The sequence below is a fragment of the Aptenodytes patagonicus genome, chromosome 3 (genome assembly GCF_965638725.1).
Source record: "Aptenodytes patagonicus chromosome 3, bAptPat1.pri.cur, whole genome shotgun sequence".
Taxonomy (NCBI): Eukaryota; Metazoa; Chordata; class Aves; order Sphenisciformes; family Spheniscidae; genus Aptenodytes; species Aptenodytes patagonicus.
The window spans coordinates 9,249,713-9,266,748 of record NC_134951.1 but is presented as its reverse complement, the minus strand read 5'-3'; the positions used below and the strand labels follow the sequence as shown (position 1 = coordinate 9,266,748).

Here is a 17,036-nt window from a genome sequence, read left to right as displayed (position 1 = left end):
ATTTCCATGAGACATATTTCCAGGCCCTTCACGACCTCCAAAAGTGCGACAAGAATACATGTGGCTCCTTAAATGAGGAGCGAGGTAGCTTTTGAGGTTAGCAACAGTCCTGCATTTAGGGCCCTAGAAACTGGAAAAACTGTAGTTATTACCCTCGGTGTAGGGATCTTGCATAGTCTCTGGAAATTCACAGACTATGAAAATCAGCAGAATCGGGATAACTGCACTTTCCTACCTCAGACAACAGCGTGTCTGTTAAAACCTCGCAGGTGCTTGGATGCATGTTGATATGGACTGTGCTAGTCTAATGTTCGGTAGATTGAATGTTTCTTGTTTTTTTCTGAGGCATTTTGCATCTAATAAGCTCTTTTTATATACCAGATGCTTAGTTTCAGCTGTAAGTGTACATGTGGTCTTGATTTGGGGGAGTGATACATGTCTACTTCTAACAAAATGTCAGAAAACTCTGTGTGGTCAGAGGGCATCAGTCCTGGAAGAGAAAATTTACTACTTCCCCTGGTGCTAGCTGAAGCTTTTTATATGTGAGCAATGACAGGGGTGGGATGACCCAAAAATATCCTCTTAAGAGGGAAATTCAAAGTACAGTTTCTTTATTATACAGTTTTGCAGCAACACAGGTGATCCAGAGAGCTTTGCTGTAAAATATGCTGCATTTAACCCTTTCCTTGCCAGAGAACTTTCTCCTCTAATAGTTTTGACTGATTGATCAGTCTTCCCCAAGGGCTGAAAAATTGAGAATGGCAGTAAATCAAAGGAAATTTCTCCTGCCTTGTCCAAATGTAATTTGAAGACCTAGTCCCCTCCTCCTCCCCGCCACAAGAAACCAACCCCAAAAGAGCCAAGATCCTGTTAATTAAATTTTGTGAGATTTAATGTGTGACACTTGGCAACACTGACAGTAGCTTATTCTACGTTTCTGCTTTATTAACTATGAAGTCTTAGGCGAGATTAGGTGTGTCCGGTGCTGGCAACCACTTACTGCATTTGAGAAGATGGCCCATTTCCCCAGAAGAAATCTAGTCATGTCCCTATCTTCCCTCCTCTACCTCTACCCGGCGGGCATCTTTGGACCCTGGCCACCAGTTGACGTTCAGCCAGTCCCTGTGCCAGGAGTCAGGGTGCTGGCCACCGGCTCTGCCGTGTGAGTCTTTCTGCACAAACCCTGCACGAACTGGCCTTTAACATAGCAGCTTTTGGCATTTGGTTTTCTTTTGTTTGCTTTTCATGCTAACGAGATAATTTAATTAGGGAAGTCAATGTTTTGGGCAGTATTTTGTAAGCAGGAGTGTTACAGAGAAACGTTATGCTATTCTCTCTCCCCATTTTTAACAAGGCTGAGTTCCAGACAGTGCCAGCTACCTGGGACCCTGTAGAGACATCTGAGAAAGTTACTATGCCTTTGTGTAAAGTTCTGGTGGATTTTCATTGAGAAAACTGCTGTGCAAAATTCCAGTTGTGTTGCTGCAGAAGGACCTTTGAAAGCCCAAGAATCAGCAACAAATGGCAGCTAGAATTGATTTTTGGGAATGGAGGCTGGTAAGGATCAAGTTCTGCTCTGAGCTTTTGGGGGGGTTGGTTTGCGACAAGCCAAGGGGGAGAACTAGATCAAGTGGGAGATCTTTCCGATAAAAGCCTGAAGAGAGATGAATGGAGTTAGGGATTTTCTCCAGATACGTATTTCAAACCAGTATATTTTGACATATTTTCTATCAATTTATAATTGACAATAAGTGCATCTGAGGATGTGGATGAAGGCCTTTCAAATAGTCCAAGACACTTGGATGATGGGGGGCTTCCCCAGAAGGAAACCCTGCGCCTGATGTAAACCCCATAGCTGTGTGTGTCCAAATTTGGCACACAGCAGGGTTCAAGATGGGACTGATGTTCATCTTCTGTTCCAACAGTGTCACCAGCAGGACCACAGATGCTGCTGGACCTCTGTGAATTTTTCTCACCCTACCAATGCTCATGATCAGTGAGTTGCAGGATGTGTTATCTACTCTACTCAGGTTGTAAAGGAATTAGCATTTGAAAGCAAATGATGAAATATAGGAAATGATCATATTGAAGATAAATTTCCAAGAAGCTTAGTAATAAAACATACACATAGAGCTATTTTAGTAACCCCTTACTTAGGAAGATCATATTCTCCCAATTTGGAGAGAAAGAAACCAGACTGGTAAGGTATGGTTTCACTCTCATTGTAGCTGGTTTTTTTTCAGTTGGATAGTCTAGTTTATCTTTTTACTTATCTAAAGAGAAGATTTCCATATCCATCTTAAGTACTCAGAAACAGTAAGTGTACACACTTTTCTACATTTCGATACAGAGAAGCAAAAGTCTCATTTGTGCTTCTTGCATAGTGAACTCTATCCTGAGAAGACACTGTTGTGTTGCTGCTCTGATTTTTTTTTTCAAATGTCGCAAAGCATTGCCTCCTCCAGCATATATTTGGAAAATTAAATCCTATATAATCTCTTAAATCTATTGCTCCTTTATCACTTATGGGGTTAGGATTTGGGCTTTTTTTTCTTCTTTTTTTTTTGAAGATCTGATTGTAGCAAAGCAGCTCAAGTCTCTCTGCCTTGTCTTGGATTTTACAAGAGCTTTACAACTGTTTACAAGACTAAATCGGGTTTACAAAAGTAGACCTTGCTTGATAATAAGTTGTTTCCTTGCCCCTCAAATATTTCTGTGTCTTATCTTTCTACACAGCTGCTTGTAGTTCAGCTTTACAGAATCTCTTGATTGGATTCCTTCTACCTTTGTCTAACAAAGAAGTCTTTCAATGAAGTCACCCAAATGGAAAAAAAGAAGCTAAGTAAAAATTGTGACAATGGATTAGTCATATCCACGTAGGCTTATAACAGTGATTCCATATGTGTCTAAGAAAGTCTTTGTAAGTTATAAATAATGTTGAGCTCGAATAAAACATTTTGTTTGTCACACTTCTGAAGTGAAGAGTAGCTCCTGAAGCTGCCAGGTCTACTGGTACCCTATTTTACTTGTAAGATTTTCTTAAAGACATGTTTACGTGTGCGTAATATGTGTGCCTGTATGACTTTACTATTGAGTTATATCCAGAATTTGTGGTAACGTTGATATATTTCAATGTGATTTTGGTGGCATATGCATAAATTATATCTTCAGTCCTGTGCCTCAGGAAGAGGTTGTTGTGTCAGTATGCTCTGATAAAACTGCATCCAGTAACATTTTCCCTGCAGCGTATATCTGAAATCATTCAAGCTTAGGTACTTAGACATTTTCTTCTTTATCAGTTACAGTTCTTCGGTGCTACATCTGATTACAGCAAATCTCTCTCTTCTTCCTCATCTTTTTTTTGTGTGGATCTCATAAAATACTCAGGCGTTACATGCACTTAACTGCTTTTGAAGCTATCTAATAGGCTATTTTATCTGTGCTTCTGTTCATCCAGTCTGAAAACACGTAAGGCTATTTAGCTGCTTATTTTAATGTTTCAGACTTTCTTTCTTCTTTTCTTCCATTTCCCTAATGACCGTGTATCTACTTCCGTTGCTCTGTCTCCCAACCTCTCTTGCCTATCATCTTTCTCTAATGTTATTATTTAAAAGGTAAATTTAGAAACAAATGCTTACCCAGGAAAAATTTAAATTAAAAGGTTGACCTTTATTTTTGAAGTCACTTAATGAAGTTGACTAAGAGTCTAAGAAATCTGATTCTCTAGCTTCAGACTGGCTGAAAGCCTGTTTTTCCTTATATTTATATCTGTGAGGACAGAGTTTTAAGGAGACCTTGACTAGATAAGCGTGGAGAGCAGGGAAAAAGCTGCTCTAAGGCTCGAGCCGGACTGTCATTTAGAGGAACATGAATAGGAAACATTTTTTCTGCAGAACAGTGAGTGTTTTGGGCTTGGGGGAAGAAGGGCTGTGTTTAAATGTGTTGAGCATAAAATGAAATGTTAATCACTTAAGTTTAATAAATCTGCAGCAATGATCTGTTTGAACCTGGTAAGAGGCCTATAGTTAGCACGCTGCTATCTCAAATGCCTCTGGTCTTTTTCTTGCTTGTGTGTATGTGTGTGGAAGCTGTGGAAACAAGGAACAAATGAGCTTGCATAAGAGATGTGGTGAAAAACAAGTACCAGGAGGAAGGTGGTTTTAAACTAAGAAGGTAGGAGGATTTCCAAATGGCCAAAGTGTTTTGGGTAAATTTGGAGGCTGGATGTAGTCATCTGTGTAGGTGCCCCACATTTTAGTCCCAAAGATGCTCATGTTTTGCAGAAAAACTTTCTCAAATTTTATTGTTGAGCAAGCTGTTTATATGAGACATGTCTAAAACTCCTCGTCGTAGAAAAAGTTATTTTCTCTAGCAGGGGTACTCTCACATTTTACTTTCCCTCAAGAGTGATAGATTTAAAGTCATTTCTTTTTATGGTCTTTCTCACCTGCTGCATTGCATATTTTGGCCTTGGAGGGCTAGGAGACATACCTGTCACATTCCTCAGAAGGGCATTCAGTATTGTTTCATTACTCTGTTACTCTTCCCTGTCCTACCCTCCCAAGCCCGTCTTGCTGTGAAAGTAAATTGTGGAGGAAGGGGTCGGGTGCATGTATAATCCTCATGCCTGGCTCCAGAGTACTTTGCATAACACTTCTCTGAAACCCAGAGGGCTGTCTATGTTTTAGCATGATTTTTGCAACACATACACAGCGATGTAGTCTTTGGGGACTGAGATAGGCATTTTGTTTGCTTTGCCATATCACTAAATCTCGTTTCAGTTTTGTCATGGGATTTTTATTTTCCTCTGGTTGCTCGATCTCTCTTCTTTAGCTTATGGCCTTTTCCACAGCTCTCCCTTAATACCAATCTGATCTCCTTTTTGCTTTGAATTTATCAGTTCATCCAGTGACAACTATGGGTTTCTCTCTCTTCCATTCTCTCTCTTTAGTAGGGTGGGTTTTTTTTTTTTCCCTCGAAGAGCATTTTTGTTCCTTTTGGCTGCACAATAAAATCCTTTGATTCTATGTGACAAACAGGAACACACATTTCCTTTCTACTCGAGATTAAAGACACCCGGCTACTCCAGTGATTATGTCTTGAGTAGAGAGTGAGGGAAGGACTGTCTCATTGACTTTACCACCTTCACAAGACAGTATGTCAGCTGAATTAGCTGTACAGAGTGATTTGCAGCAGTAACAGCATGCAGTATGCCTCCTCATGGACTTCTATTCTGAGATAACGCAAATCATACGTTCTTTCTGTTGCCGGCTATGTCTACATTGCGGCTTTATGGCTCTGATGTAGGGTAGATGTATCTGAGATAGCTTTAGGCTTATCTGCTTGAGAACCTGACTTCTAGACGTGGCAGCAGGGAGCTTTGTGCTAGCTGAAAAATCGGCCCCAAAACTGAGGTTGATAGATCTATAATTAGCCAAGGCTAAGCTGGGGCAGTGACTTCAGTGCAGACAGCACTGGGGGTTCCCCAAGTCTGAAAAACAAGGTAAAAACCTTCTTTCTCTTCCTTAGTTCTGTTTAGAGGGACCTGAAGCTATTTAAGAGAAAAATGCGTGCATATGAATGTTGAGGAAAACTTCCCTTAAAAAGGGAAAACATATGAATTATTTGTAGCTATTGATATTGGTATTGGTAAGTATTAGGTATTGATCTTTCTCCTTTTCCCTGTCTCCCCAACAGAAAGGGTTTTTTTTTGTTTAGTCTTAAAAAAAAATTAAATCCAAAAGAATCCATGTCTGGAAAATTTTAGCCTAATATTGGATATTTTGGAACCGGTAACGACTGGGTTGGGATGAAAATGCTCATACATCTTTGATTACAGTGACTGCTGTCCTCCTTGCTGTCTGTGTGTGGTTTCCACTGGCCTCCGTCACTGCCATTTCTCAAGATGGTTTATGCTGCCCTGTGTCAAGTTCTGTGCAGAGGAATGTGATGATTATGCTTGGCTTGGGACACGCTTTGTTGGAGAAGTTTTTCTTATGAGTACAAAATATGTTTAAAGCATTATTATTATGATTATGATCCTTGACAAAAATAGTCTAGACGAAGCATAAACTCTGGATCCAAAAATATATTTAAAAATTAGCTAGCCTGTTCACAAACCATTTCTTACCTCACCCAGCAGCTATTTATGAGAGCATTTTCTATTGTTTCTAATTTTAAACAATTAATAGTAAGCACTAGCAGTTGAATACTCATTTATTAGATAGTTATCCCCTCCGTTTTTTCTGCACATCTAGTTGCTGTCAAATGTCTTTGTACCCAGCCAAAAATGACATGTTGAAACAAGCAGTGTATAGCATAGAAAAAAATGTGACATTCAGCCCTGGCTTTTAATTTTTATTGGAAACACCATGAAATACAGTAGCTGGACAAAGTGAATTTGCTCATGAAGAGGGTGGTGGGTTTTAAGTAAACTTCTTAATGTGTGGCTTAGTTGCGGGCTTTTTTCCTGCTTGTTATTGATGTAATTGCCTGTCAGTCTCATCTGATAGTAGAATTGCTGGGGGCACGGTGTCTTGGATCATGTGGCAAAAACTGCTAGCTATTGACTTATATGCGTGTGTGCCTCTGCTCTCCACTGAATTAAATGTCAGATATGCTCAAGTGTGTGTGGGTGGGGGATATGTGATTTGGTTCTCTCTAGTTGCCTTGTCAGGAAGTACACTAATACAGCTAGTGGAGATCCTTGAGCTTGGATGGAGAAGGGCATTCAATTGACAGCCACCATCCAAACAGTCAAAAAAGATACCTTCATACAGTGGTGGAGACCGTGCAGATGTAAAAGGGAACTTTTCCAAAGGCAAGGAATAATAAAGGATATTTTGAAATTGTAGCTTGCAGTTTACAGTCTCCCTTTTTGCCTGGCTTTGCAAAAGGTTTATAAAACAAAAGGAAGGGCGTTTATACCTGTGGAATTTCTAACCTTTAAAGACACTATCTTTAGGTACTGATTTTATTCTGAGATGGTTGCCACTAGAGGAAAAACTTTCATTCTTCACCTTTACTGAAACAAAAGTTTCTGTTTCCACTACAGCGTCTTTCACAGCACTTGTGTCTCTGGTTTTTGCCGGGTTCAGTGTATAGCTGTCATTTCCACACAGTCCTCTGGAAAATATGAAATGAGCTTTCTGAATTAAAGTATCAGATGGCCACAAAAATATAAGAAAGAAGAATCTAAGTAAATATTAGTGAATCATCAACCCTCAAATCATCAAGTCAAATCTTGCATCAAATCCTACCGGAGAAAAAATGGCTGGCTCTGTTGTATTAAGAGGAATGTTAATTTTGTGGTCAGTATCTACAACATTGCTGTGTGGTCCCCAGTGTACGCTCTCGCTGGAGGTGCTCACTCCTGCAGAGGGGCAACATAACCATCGCAAATGCAGCTTCTTGGGAGATTTGATTCAGCCTTTTGTTGAAGATAATGATTGTGGGAGGGAATATTTTTTTAATACACATTTTATTATTGAATTTTTAACTGAGGAAGAGTTTTCTTCATCTCAGGCTAGTAGCTCTCTGGTGAACCAGGTGAACCTTTAATTACTTAGTCATAATAGTCGGGGTTTTTTTTTTCATTTCGACCAGGTGAATAACTAACATTGTTGATAGGCGCACTGTTTTATACCCCTTCTAAGTTATATCTCTCTTAAGTAGTTTTGTATCTTTAAGTTTCTGGGTGAGTTTGGTTCCAGCTCCCTCCTCAGCCATTATAAGCAGATGTTTTTACTGTCCATTTTTGTATCTAAGAATTTGTGAAACAAAATTGCTTCAACTGACCTGATGTTATTATTACAAAGAACTTACTGGATCGTGTGATGCAAATAAAATAAATCAGATGCTGCAGTGACCTAGATACTCATTATTTATTTATGGGAATAAATATATTTAGCATTTATTTATACTGTTCTTCAATTCCAAATGCTGTAAAGTTTCACTTACTCTGAACTCTGCTGGGAAAATAGCATTATTGCCACCATTCTGCAGGTTAGGAGACCTTGGCAGGAAGACTTAAGTAACTGTTCTAGGCTACGGAACATATAATTATCAGAACTAGAATTAGATGTTGGGAGTCTCAACTCCCAGCGTTGTGTTTGGCCATCTTGCTCCTGGCAGATAAAATGTATGGATAACAAAGACTGAGGAGGTAAGTAATGATAAGGACGGGATGATCACACAAAGCGACTTGGTCATTTGATCATCTTAGGTATGTTAAGTGTTTTAAGTCTAGCCAGAAGCACGGGAGGAGACAGGATATGTTGGCCTGCCCTGCAGAGCAGCCACACTGCGGAGAGCTCAGGCGTCACAGGGTGAAGCGTTCCTGTAGGAGCTTCCAGTAAGGAGGTCTAGCAAAGGGGAGGGGGCTGCGTAAAGCAATATTTGGCTTTGAAAATAGAGAAGTAACGGATAGACTTAGCAGGTAGATTTTTCTCCCTCTGATCTTTAGGATTAATATTTGGTCACGCATCAGGTGCAGAAAAGAGCTGCAGAAATGATCTGAAGGCTACTGAGAAAACTGCAAGACAGAGCTGTTGGAAACATTCTCCTGCTGTCAGAAGATTTGAATGATGATTTTCTTCTAACTCGGCTTTTCATGATTTGCGTGCTGTTGCTTGTTATTCTGCTGGAGAGTTTGGGCAGATGGTGTTTCCTCAGGTCTAAGGGATTGGTTCCTCCACTGCATGCTTGTAGCTGTTCATACTCTCTCATTTCTGTTCTAGATTAACATTTACTACAGCATCACTCTCTTCCTCCTGACGTTTAGCTGGGAAAAGGGGGGAAACAGTGTTCTCCTAAAGCAGAGGAGGCATGGCAGGGACTTGCCCTGGTGATTACAGAGTACAATTGCTGTGCTGGGACCTTATTCCTAACACCTCTTTTGTTTTAATCTTTCAGGCAAGCTCTCAAGTTCCTTTTGAGAAGAAGCTGCCCTCCATCGAGATGTCACGGCACCACAGCCGGTTTGAAAGAGATTATCGGGCTGGGTGGGATCGCCGGGATTGGAGCTCCAACGGCAATCACGTCAGCAGCACTAACTGCAGCAGCGCTGTGAGCACCAACAGCAACAACCGCCCCGGGCTGCTGCCCCTGCCCATCGTCCCCTCCCGGCTCCCCACCCCGGCCACCGCCGCTTGCACCACTGTCAACAGCGATGTGATCACGAGCCTGGTGGCCAACTCGTCTCCAGCTTCAACTACCAAAGTAAGAATTTAGCTTTTTTTTCTGGGGTTGATGTGTTGAAGAGATGTTAGAGATGGAGCTTCATCTGTCTCTGCAAAATCTGTGTTCATGGTATAGCCAAGAGGAGGAAGAAAAAATTTCTACGGGCAGTCTAGGTCTTTTTTATTCTTTTGTGTGTTGTGCATACACTAGAGTAGGTCGTTCTTGCTCCAAGACTGAGGGTTCCCACACTCCTGAGAGGCCCAAGCAGAGCAAATGCTTCTTTCCTTTCAGCACTGCCTACCTTTGGGCTTTCTGTTGCTTTCCCTGGAACGTGTGGTTCCCACTTTTGCTTTTGGGAATGCTCTTCTTGTCTGTTGACCAAGGCAGAGCTGTGGTTGACAACAAGTGGATGTGGTTTTCATCCAGAGGGAGTGGAAAGTGACCAAAGGGCATAATTTTGGCTGAATGGTGTTTTTACTCCTCTTTAGTTGGTACTTTCCTATAAGGTTTTCAAAGCCTCGTTCGTAGTGCAGATTGGAGTGTAACAGTGGGACTGCTATAACCAGGCTCTCTCATTTGTGCAGAAATGCATGCTAAGGAGTAAGAAAATGTTAAGCAGCAAAGAATTGAAATCACTGGTGAACTATTGGGCTTTTTTGTTCTAATATATAATTGGAGGGAAGAGGGTGGCTTTTCCTTGTTTTTCTAAACATCTAGTGCTTTTAAATTTGCAAAGTACAAGTTGTTATTCCAAAGTTGGGGTTTCTTTCTGCATGCAAATTCAGGTAGAACAGCTGGGGAGTAGAAAACCCTGGCAAATTGTAAAGGTGACCACAGCATTAGCAAAGTAAGCCAGAAGCACTGCTGGTTTTCTTTTTGTGATATTTAACATTTTCTTTCAACTTGGTTTCATTTTAATAACTGCAAGCGCCAAATACAGCAGACGCAGACAGAGGGAAAGGAGACAAAGTTATTTAAAGTAAGCCAAGAGCAAGCTGAAATTTTACTGCAGTACCATTATTATATTGATTTTTTTTCACACTGTAGAAAAACAAGGTCAATGCTGCAGAAGGAAACATTAGGCTGAAGTTTACAGTGTGATTGGTTTTAAAAATTTTCCATAGCATCTTCAAATTATTTTCATTTGAAAGAGGCCAATCGGATTCTGATCAAAACATATTTCGAGTTCTCCAGATGCTATCCACAGATAGATGCATTTCAATCATGCTTTGTCTGGAGAAGATTGAGGCAATTTTGGAGCCAAAGCAGTCATTTCATTTATCGTGACCTTTGTTCCTGGGTCTACTTAGAGTCCAGCGATTGTCTGGAGCTGATCAGCCCTTCTCCCAGATGTTCAAAGCCATTTTGAAGCGTAGCAGTGCCAGTAAACCATGTATTTATTGGGGGAGAGGAGGTAGGAACAGCAAGTTAAATGCCTTTTGATCATATGCTCAATGTGAACTGTCTTCTAAATTACCTTATTAGACAATTTTCTGATGACTTTCATTAGTAAGAATGTTTTGGCATGAATAGATCAAAAGCAGTAGACAAGAATGGAGGTAACATGGGACACTTTTTATTCTGAACTGTTAATCAGCTGTGTAATCTCCCATAAAATAAATGTGTAAAAATGCATACAGTCTTTGCCCCAGTCTCTTCTGCCGAGAATCAGCTAAACAGCTCTAAAAATTCAAAGTTGCATGTACTGAAGAGGAAAAAACTTTGAAAGAGAAGTGGGGTAGGTAGGATGAACAGAGATGTAAGGGTATGTGCCTAGCAAGCTTCCAACTAATGATGTGGAACGGTGTCAGAAAAAAACATCAGGTGCTCAATGCATACTCATGTTCACCCTGCCTGACTCTCTCTCTCTCCTTCACACACAGCACATTCGCACTTGTGGTTAGCAATGTAACCAGCCAGTGCCTTTCCCTTGTAGAATCCAGCTAATGGTTAGGCATAAAAAATTAAATCCGTATAATGAGGAAATCACAAGTCAGAAGAATAACACGGTTGCTTGGTTTATTTTAAAAAACAGGAATGTGCCGAGCTGCCGTGAGCTGTGGAGAGTTCACAGCCTACCCTCTGCACCCTTTTTGTGAGCATGTTTATGGGGTACCAGCTCATGGGGGGCAGGTGTCATCTTAAGCTGAATTTCTTAGTGCTGTTTTGTGGTTGGGAGTGGGATATTTGATTGCTTAGCTACTCTTCCGCAGTCTGAACCTTCCCCAACATTATAGCAGATGTCATTAAACTCGGTGGCAAGCGGGTGCCCCACACAAGAGGTGACATGGTGAAGAAAGAAAGTAATCATGGTGTTATGGAGCAAGAAGATTGAGAACCTTGTTCTCCTTGTCTCATTGTCCAAAGATATGAGTACAGCCAGCAATGTTCCTCCAGGCTGAGGACAGAAAGGACTCTTTGTCATCCAGTGCCCAGTTTTGACTTTAGCATATCTTCCTGAGCTGGTTTGAAGATCTCAAAGCATAGAGGCCAACCATCCATCTGCCTTAATTTTGTGTTCCTACTCATTAATTATCCTCCCAGTTAAAACTTTGTTTCAATTTTTTTAATAAACCATTTAGTCTGTCTTCAAACTGTTGGTCCTTGGTTCCTCTAGTTTCCTGCTGCTTACCAGTTTTAGTAGCCTCCAAATAACTGTTATCTTTTGCATCTCCTCCATTCCTCATTTGCCTTTGAAAATATAGGTACCAAAACCATATGCATCCTATCAGCATCAGACTCACCATTCCCTTGCATGGTGATAAAACTTACTTTGTCCTGGTTAACGGGGGAGGTCCCGGACGACTGGAGGCTTGCCAATGTGACGCCCATCTACAAGAAGGGCCGGAAGGAGGATCTGGGGAACTACAGGCCTGTCAGCCTGACCTCGGTGCCGGGGAAGGTTATGGAGCGGTTCATCTTGAGGGCGCTCACAAGGCCTGAGCGGGACAACCAGGGGATCCGGCCTAGCCAGCACGGGTTCATGAGAGGCAGGTCCTGCTTGACCAACCTGATCTCCTTCTATGACCTGGTGACCTGCCTAGTGGATGAGGGAAAGGCTGTGGATGTGGTCTACCTGGACTTCAGCAAGGCCTTTGACACCGTCTCCCACAGCATTCTCCTAGAGAAGCTGGCGGCTCACGGCTTAGACAGGTGTACTCTGCGCTGGGTCAAAAACTGTCTGGACGGCCGGGCCCAGAGAGTTGTGGTGAATGGAGTTCAATCCAGTTGGCGGCCGGTCACGAGCGGTGTTCCCCAGGGCTCAGTACTGGGGCCGGTCTTGTTTCATATCTTTATCGATGATCTGGATGAGGGGATCGAGTGCACCCTCAGTAAGTTTGCAGACGACACCAAGTTGGGCGGGAGTGTTGATCTGCTCGAGGGTAGGAAGGCTCTGCAGAGGGACCTGGACAGGCTGGATCGATGGGCCGAGGACAATTGTATGAGGTTCAACAAGGCCAAGTGCCGGGTCCTGCACTTTGGCCACAACAACCCCATGCAGCGCTACAGGCTTGGGGAAGAGTGGCTGGAAAGCTGCCCAGCAGAGAAGGACCTGGGGGTGCTGGTCGACAGCCGGCTGAACATGAGCCGGCAGCGTGCCCAGGCGGCCAAGAAGGCCAAGGGCATCCTGGCCTGTATCAGAAATAGTGTGGCCAGCAGGAGTAGGGAAGTGATAGTGCCCCTGTACTTGGCCCTGGTGAGGCCGCACCTCGAATACTGTGTTCAGTTTTGGGCCCCTCACTCCAAGAAGGACATTGAGGTGCTGGAGCGTGTCCAGAGAAGGGCAACGAGGCTGGTGAGGGGTCTGGAGAACAAGTCTTCTGAGGAGCGGCTGAGGGAACTGGGGTTGTTTAGCCTGGAGAAGAGGAGGCTGAGGGGAGACCTCATCACTCTCTACAACTCCCTGAAAGGAGGTTGTAGCGAGGTGGGTGTCGGTCTCTTCTCCCAAGTAACAAGTGATAGGACGAGAGGAAATGGCCTCAAGTTGCGCCAGGGGAGGTTTAGATTGGATGTAAGGAAAAATTTCTTTCCTGAAATAGTGGTGAAACATTGGACCAGGCTGCCCAGGGAAGTGGTGGAGTCCCCATCCCTGGAGGTATTTAAAAGACGAGTAGATGAGGCGCTTAGGGACATGGTTTAGTGGGCATGGTGGTGTTGGGTCGACGGTTGGACTCGATGATCTTAGAGGTCTTTTCCAACCTCAATGATTCTATGATTCTATGAAAACTGTTCCCTTCCTCTGTTCCCATGTCTGCACAGCTAATAATCACTCCAAACTTTTTTGCCAAAGTGCTAAGTCAGTAGTTATTAAAAATACATATACATGCCATCATCCTCCATTACCTGTTACCAGAGTCATAATGTTGTCAAAGACTGAAATGGAGTCCGTTTGACAAGGTCTATCTTCTGGATACTTGTATTAGCAGACATTGGTCATATTCCTGTCCTTCAGCTCCCAATTAACTGAGTCCTAAAGTGACAAATCCAAAATGGAGGAGGAAACTTCTCTCTGACATGTAACTGGACTGTGCAACTTGCTGTGTTGGTGATGGAATTGGTCAGGGAATTCATAGATAAATGGTTTTAAGGACCAACTATCTACTCTGGCTGAACCGTTTGGTCTTTAAATTATTATGTAAATGTATGTAAGATTAAAGACTTCACCCTGAGTTATGTGATATGAACAGAAAAAGCATTGGAAGGGAGAGAAAAAATTGGTGAAATTAACTGTTGGAGAGAGGTGAAACCATCTTCAGAGGGAAGCTTAAGATATATAACACCAACTAGGAGGGGGTTGGGTTTGGTCTGCGTTTTTATGCTTTTGGAATAGCTTTTTACATCTTTCTGTGGAGGGCTTTAGAAGGATTTTATTACTAATTATTAATGTGTAGGAGAACTTTAGAACTAATTATACTTTGCAGACCTTTGAAATTTATTCTCAAAGCGTACCTGTAACCTTCTTACCACAGATGCTTTGGTACAAATCACACTTAGTGGATCTGCCACATTTAAGTGGTTATGGATGTTTGGTCTGAGTTATTTAAACAAAAAAGTTGTATTTTCCTGAGCTTTACTTTTTGCGGAACAAAACGACGATGATACTTTGCACTGCTGTAACCCATTTCATCGCAGGCTGCCAGAAGACATTAGAAAAACTATTTAAACCTCAACAGCCTCTAAGAAATAGCTTAATGTTGCACTCCCAGTATACAGACAGGGAAACTGAGGCACTTGGACGTAGTGATTATTAGTTTTTCTGCTCATTCTGTGCCACTGTGAGCAAAGTTCCAGCTCTTCTCCTCAATTTGGCTTTTCTTCCCTGGTGCTGTATCCAAAGTGTTGGGCCACAGACCAGCACCCAGAGTCAACGCAGTTTCAAGGCATGAGTCCTTCGCCGGACATACTTCCACAACCCCTTGGATGCCTGAAGTAGTCAATAGGAGAGTGCAATTCCTGCCGTTAAACTGCTGCGTTTGGCTCAATTTGTCACACTCTGAGCCCAGTCATGTATGATGATTGAGCTCAGGTTTGTGTTTCTCTGTGTGCGGTGTGGTTTTGGGTTTTTTCCTGCAGTGAGGTTATTTGTTGGTAGAAGGAAGCTATCAAAGAAATCCATATAAGACTCCAGCACTGCTTAAGATATTGGCAACAAAACAGTCTAAAATTAATTTAAGGATGCTGCACATCATTCCAGCTCTGTTTTCTGTTCGTCTCAGCAGCACCTTCATTCTTTGTTGCTTTTCCGAATTACTTTGCGAGTTACTTGTACAATTTTCTCCATCAAAGCTCCTGTATCACAGCTTCAATTTAGAAGTGTTGTCATGGGCTGTAATTTGAAATTTTATTACCAAGAGATTTTTTGGTTATAGAACATTTACTTTTATCATCTCTATATTATTTTTAAATGCCTGAAAAGATTGATACATTAACATAATCCGTGCAACACCAGGCAAGATCTAATTTTTTTTTCAACCTTAATTTTAAAAACCCTTTGCTTGGAACATAAATTGATTCTTAAGCCCACACACACTTAATGATTTGTTATTCTCAAGGTTAAACCTATGACAAATTTTATAAAAACGCCAGTCTTCAGTTTTGATAAGATTTTCTTTAGTTGAGCTCAGGAATAAGTGTATAGTTTTAAGTCTTTAAATAGCATAACTGAGATGTGATCCTTGCCTCCTGTACTTACAGTACTCCCATAGCATTTAAGACTTGTGTGTTGTTGCTACTGTAGTTTTGATCCCACTGTGGTTAGCCACAGTTACGATGTGGGAGAGAAGAGATGGTAAAGCATTTGTTAACCTCTCTGGAAAGTCAGGCAGGGTTTGCAGGGGAAAAAATCGCCCCCACTGTCTTTGTCTCTGTGCATCACTGCAACTAAATAGTGTTAAAAAAATGCGTGGGGAGGGAAGAACATTCTTGTGTTAAAGGAAAAACAAGTCAGTATGGCTGAGGAACGCATAGTAAAAAGGAATAAAGTGGAACGGCACAGAAGTAAAATGTTACATGTTTCTTTCCTTTAAAGTCCAAAAAAATTTAGTTCCCTCAACAGCAGTCTGTCTTATGCAGATGATTTGCTGTACATTACAGAATTTGTGTTGTCTGTTCTTTTCCTCTCGCTTCTGAGGTGAAGATTTGCTAAGCTGGTGTATGGCTTCCACAAATATTTAAAATATTGATTAAGCAGAGGAAAAATAAACATGAATTGTTTTTCAAGTTACGCCTTATGTTGTACATGACTAATTACATACAACAATTTGCTCTGCAATGGTAACTGAAATTTATGTACTCTTTTTATTATAAAACATAAGAGGCTTGCGTAAAGAGAGAGATTATAAATATTGGAATACAACAATTGCTAGAAAACAGTCAAAACATGCAGTGAGGAAGTATATAGGATTTGCTCTTCCAGCTTCTCTATGCAAAGGTACTCTTCTCCCCCGAGGGTTTGTACTGATAGTTGGCATATTTTTGTCACTATTTCAGATAGTAGCCTGTCAGTTCTTTGATCTGGACACAATGTAGCAGTGCAGCCCAAGTGCAGTAGTGGCAAAAGCTGGGGTAAAGATCCTCCTCACTCTTTTGGCAAATTACTGTGATGGTAAGTGAGGCTTCAGTTGCTGGATGTCAAATAGGGCAACTGTTTTTTTTTCAGGAGCATGTTTTTACCTATGGATAAATTTTTAAAATAGAGTAATGTCCAGTTTCATTGGTAAATGAGATGCAAGCGTGTTCCCACTTATGCAGAGACTTCTGGTGTATATGAAGCTCTAATTAGGGCAGAATATTACATGAATGTATAGGAAATCAGAGCAATGTCCAGAGTATATAACACTTGATGGTTTGTAACAGAATACAAGGACAGGTTTTCCCTGGCACCCAAATCACATTCTCCTGTGAGAATTTTCTCTAGGTTTGAAAGTTCAGTAAGTTTTGCACAATTTATCTTTTGGGGGTGACACACCATTTAACTGGAGTGCAGCTTCCAACTATGCTTTCTGTAAGGAGTCTGCAACAAGGGAAGACAGCTAAAGTGTATGACATTGGCGATGACGTGCCATCGCACCAGCCCAGCAAGGGTGAAACCAGCACAGTTCACTACAAAAAAATATCATTATAGTATCCTCCTGGTATCCCCAAATAATTTTGAGAGTTGCTTTTGAGGAATGGACAGAGCTTGTACTAGGAGTGAAAGCAGGAAAGACAGAGATTTGATCGTTGACACCCAGGAGAGTTTTTTTCTTTTTGCTTATTACAAATTGACCAAATATCTCTGTAAATTGAACTCAGGAATGACTTCTGCTGAAGTACTGGGAGGTAATGGTGCCACTAAGGGACAAGAGAGCAAAGTG

At 41.6% G+C, this 17,036-nt stretch overlaps 1 protein-coding gene across 1 annotated transcript in view; it reads left to right on the top strand.

Annotated features, from left to right (window-relative positions):
* The window catches only part of KLHL29 (kelch like family member 29), a 425,477-nt gene that overhangs the window by 154,788 nt on the left and 253,653 nt on the right, over positions 1–17,036 (top strand). The window contains exon 3 of the mRNA XM_076332702.1: positions 8,914–9,219. Coding sequence (XP_076188817.1) covers positions 8,959–9,219 — 261 coding nt within the window. The 5' untranslated portion in view covers positions 8,914–8,958. The remainder of the gene's footprint in view (positions 1–8,913; positions 9,220–17,036) is intronic.